A 3,343-nucleotide genomic window follows, 5' to 3' on the forward strand; every position below is an offset into this window, starting at 1 on the left:
GTGATATTTGTGGTGTAACAGAGGGATCCAAAATTTCCTTGGGCCCTAAAACTCTTTCTTATTTGCTTCTCTTGAAACAATGCCCTATAAAGTGATTTGCTGGTGTTGACTTTTCTTTTTTACATTCTGGTACCTTTTTGCAGTCTCTATGTAAATCCTTGACACCCAGCATGAATGAATTTGTCAAACAACTTTCCCTGAATGACTTGAGACACTCAAAGGACAGAAAAGACAAATTTTGTCTCACTTCATCTTTTGCCTAGAGCTAGTTCTAGACTGAAAATACCCTAATCTAGGCAAAGGAACATCTGATAATTTTTAACCAATTTAATGGAAGAAATATATCAATGTTCATAAGCAGCATGATTCTGATTTCTCTTATTATCTTTTTCTATACAGTATGTCACGGTGGGTTGCTTTTGTACAAACCTCAGTGATATGGGTCATTGCCCATTGTCTCTTCTGTGGGTGATTAGTATGTTCCAGCCACTGTCCTACTCATCCTGATTCTGATGCTTCCCTAAACTTTAATGGTAAAGATTTTATTTCTTCTTACACAATCTCTCTGCAAAGTTCCTGGCCTCTATTACCTGGGATAATAAAAAAAAGACAAAGAACATGACTACTTTTCAATCCTTCCTAAATGATTTGTGTTTTGTAACATATATATATCTAGTAACTTTCATACAGCATAGTGTTTCATAGTTTACTAATCATTCTTCCTTCAATGTGATAAACTATTGAGTACCGTGCTATGGAGTAAGCACTGTGGTGTGGGTATAAAGGTGAAAAAGAAATATTACTTCACCTTGAGGGACTTAGGCATATTTTTGTGGTGCTCATAGGCACATTACGCTTGATTTCCAAAGCAACTTTGTAAGATATTAGTATCCCTACATTGGATTAATTAAACAGAGAATAAAACTCAAAGATGTTTCATGCCTTGCCTGAGGTCACTCCATTGATGAGTGGAAGAGCTGGACATTAGATCTAGATCCTTTATTACAGAGGGGTATTTTATTAAAGGATATTATTCTGTCTTCATAAAAATTGGAGTAGTTCTCATTCTCTCACCACCTCAAATTCAGGTCACCGTCTTCCTTCCCAGTGTTAAAAATGCAATTTAAAGACATTACCAGAATAAAAAGTTGGAAGAGATCCAAAATGTCCCTTGTGCTATCTGTACAGGGATGTACATTTTCTACCTTACAGAATATGCTTAAGTTCTTTTCCATCCCAGTTTCTGATTTGATAAATGCCCAGAATCTTGATATTGATAGCTCATTATTTTTGCCTTTTGTATAAATTAAATCTTTCTTGTTCCTAATTTAATTCTTCTTTCTTTAGGTCACTTGATATTCTTGGCTTGATGAGAAAAGAAAATGATTCTATGATGATAGACTTTGTTCTTCTGGGTCTATCATCCTCGTGGGAGATGCAGCTTTTTCTCTTCTTACTGTTTTTGGTGTTTTACTTGGCTATTGTCTTGGGGAACCTCTTGATAGTGGTGACAGTGTGGGCTGATGCTCATCTGCTCCAATCTCCCATGTACTATTTTTTAGGCCACCTTTCCTTCATTGACCTATGTCTGAGCTGTGTTACTGTGCCCAAGATGTTAGGGGATTTTCTAGAACAAGGAAAGACCATATCTTTTTTGGGATGCCTAACCCAGATCTACTTTCTCCACTTTCTGGGAGCCAGTGAGATGTTTCTGCTGACAGTCATGGCTTACGACAGGTATGTTGCCATATGCAATCCTTTGCACTACTTGGCACTCATGAACCGCCACCTGTGCCTTCAGTTGGTTTTTGCCTGCTGGTGTGGGGGTTTCATCCACTCTGTCACACAGGTCATGCTGGTCATCCAGCTGCCCTTCTGTGGCCCCAATGAACTGGACAACTTCTACTGTGATGTCCCACAGGTCATCAAGCTTGCCTGTATGGACACCTATGTGGTGGAGGTCCTGATGGTCTCAAATAGTGGTCTGCTCTCTCTCATCTGCTTCTTGGTTCTGCTAGTCTCTTATGCTGTCATCGTGATCACCCTGAGGACGCACTTCCGCCAGGGCCAGAGAAAGGCACTCTCTACCTGTGTCTCCCACCTAATAGTGGTGAACCTCATCTTTGTGCCATGTGTATTCATCTACCTGAGGCCTTTCTGTAGCTTTTCTGTGGATAAAGTATTTTCCACCTTTTACACAGTGATCACACCTATGCTGAATCCCCTCATCTACACACTCAGAAATTCTGATATGAAGACAGCTATGCAGAAACTGAGGAAAAAAACATGTGGCATCCTGCTGTCCTGTTAATGATTGAGCAAAGAGAGGTGATTTAGAAAACATTCTTTCCTGGGACACTCTTGACTCATCCTGTACCAGAAGATGAAGGAATGAAACCAATATGGTGACTTTGGAATCAAAGAGAAGACAGCATAAAAGTACAAGACACTGCTGTATACTATAGCTGGGGAGCATAGATAGCTTTTGTGGGTGTTAAATATTAAGCAGGAACTCAGGAGCATTTACTGGCCCAAGAATGATATCAGGAATATTGTACTAGGGTCAGAGGATACCTTGAAAGATCAATTCTTCTATCTTTTGTCTATAAGCAGGTCCTATTTATTTGATTCATTTTACCTTTTAATTCTTTTCAGATGAAGAATAATACTTCTCCTTTTGCATCCTGCTTTCTCCAGGGTTTAATGATCCCTAGTGTCAGGAAGTTCCTTCTGATGTCTCTTTGTAGCCTCTTCCGAAGCACTGTGATTGCCTTTTGCCCTGTCTCTAACGGAGCCCGAAAACACACGCTAAGGGACTGTGTATGATATTGTGCCAAATCTTGAAATGCAGTTTAACATTTTGCTTGAATTTAATATACGCTTTTAGTAAAGCTTATGTGAGAAAATGGAAATCTGAGAGTGTTGGAGTGAGAGAAGCTATTAGTATTCTGTTGTAGAGGTTTCTCTAGAGGACACATCTCATTTTCACCTTGAGTTTTTCCTTAAGTGGAATTATAGTGGGAGTGAGCCAGTAAGCTGACTCTCCACCTCTCATAATGTTTAAGAGTTCTGCACTCTAAAAGAGAAAAGCAAGAAAGAAATGACTGGTGGGCATAAACCATTCATATAGCCTGATCCCTGTCCTTGATGTGCTCACAGTTTTTGCTTTTGAGTCTCAAAAGTGCTTTGAGAAGTAAGTAATATTATTAAACTTCAAGTTTATGAATGAACTCAGAGTTATTAAGTGATTTGACCAAGAGCACTTAGGAAAGTGTAATCAACCAACAAAATGACTAATTTTATAGAATTAAGATTAAGCTAATATTTTTCTCCCCTGGAAAGA

At 38.9% G+C, this 3,343-nt stretch overlaps 1 protein-coding gene across 1 annotated transcript; it reads left to right on the forward strand.

Moving 5' to 3' along the window:
• Positions 1–1,351: 1,351 nt before the first annotated feature.
• Positions 1,352–2,311, forward strand: LOC119533467 (olfactory receptor 4Q3). The gene has a single exon (XM_037835502.1). It carries the CDS (start codon positions 1,370–1,372, stop codon positions 2,309–2,311), a length of 942 nt encoding a protein of 313 aa, XP_037691430.1. The 5' UTR covers positions 1,352–1,369.
• Positions 2,312–3,343: the final 1,032 nt, after the last annotated feature.

Source organism: Choloepus didactylus, chromosome 4 (genome assembly GCF_015220235.1).
Source record: "Choloepus didactylus isolate mChoDid1 chromosome 4, mChoDid1.pri, whole genome shotgun sequence".
Taxonomy (NCBI): domain Eukaryota; kingdom Metazoa; phylum Chordata; class Mammalia; order Pilosa; family Megalonychidae; genus Choloepus; species Choloepus didactylus.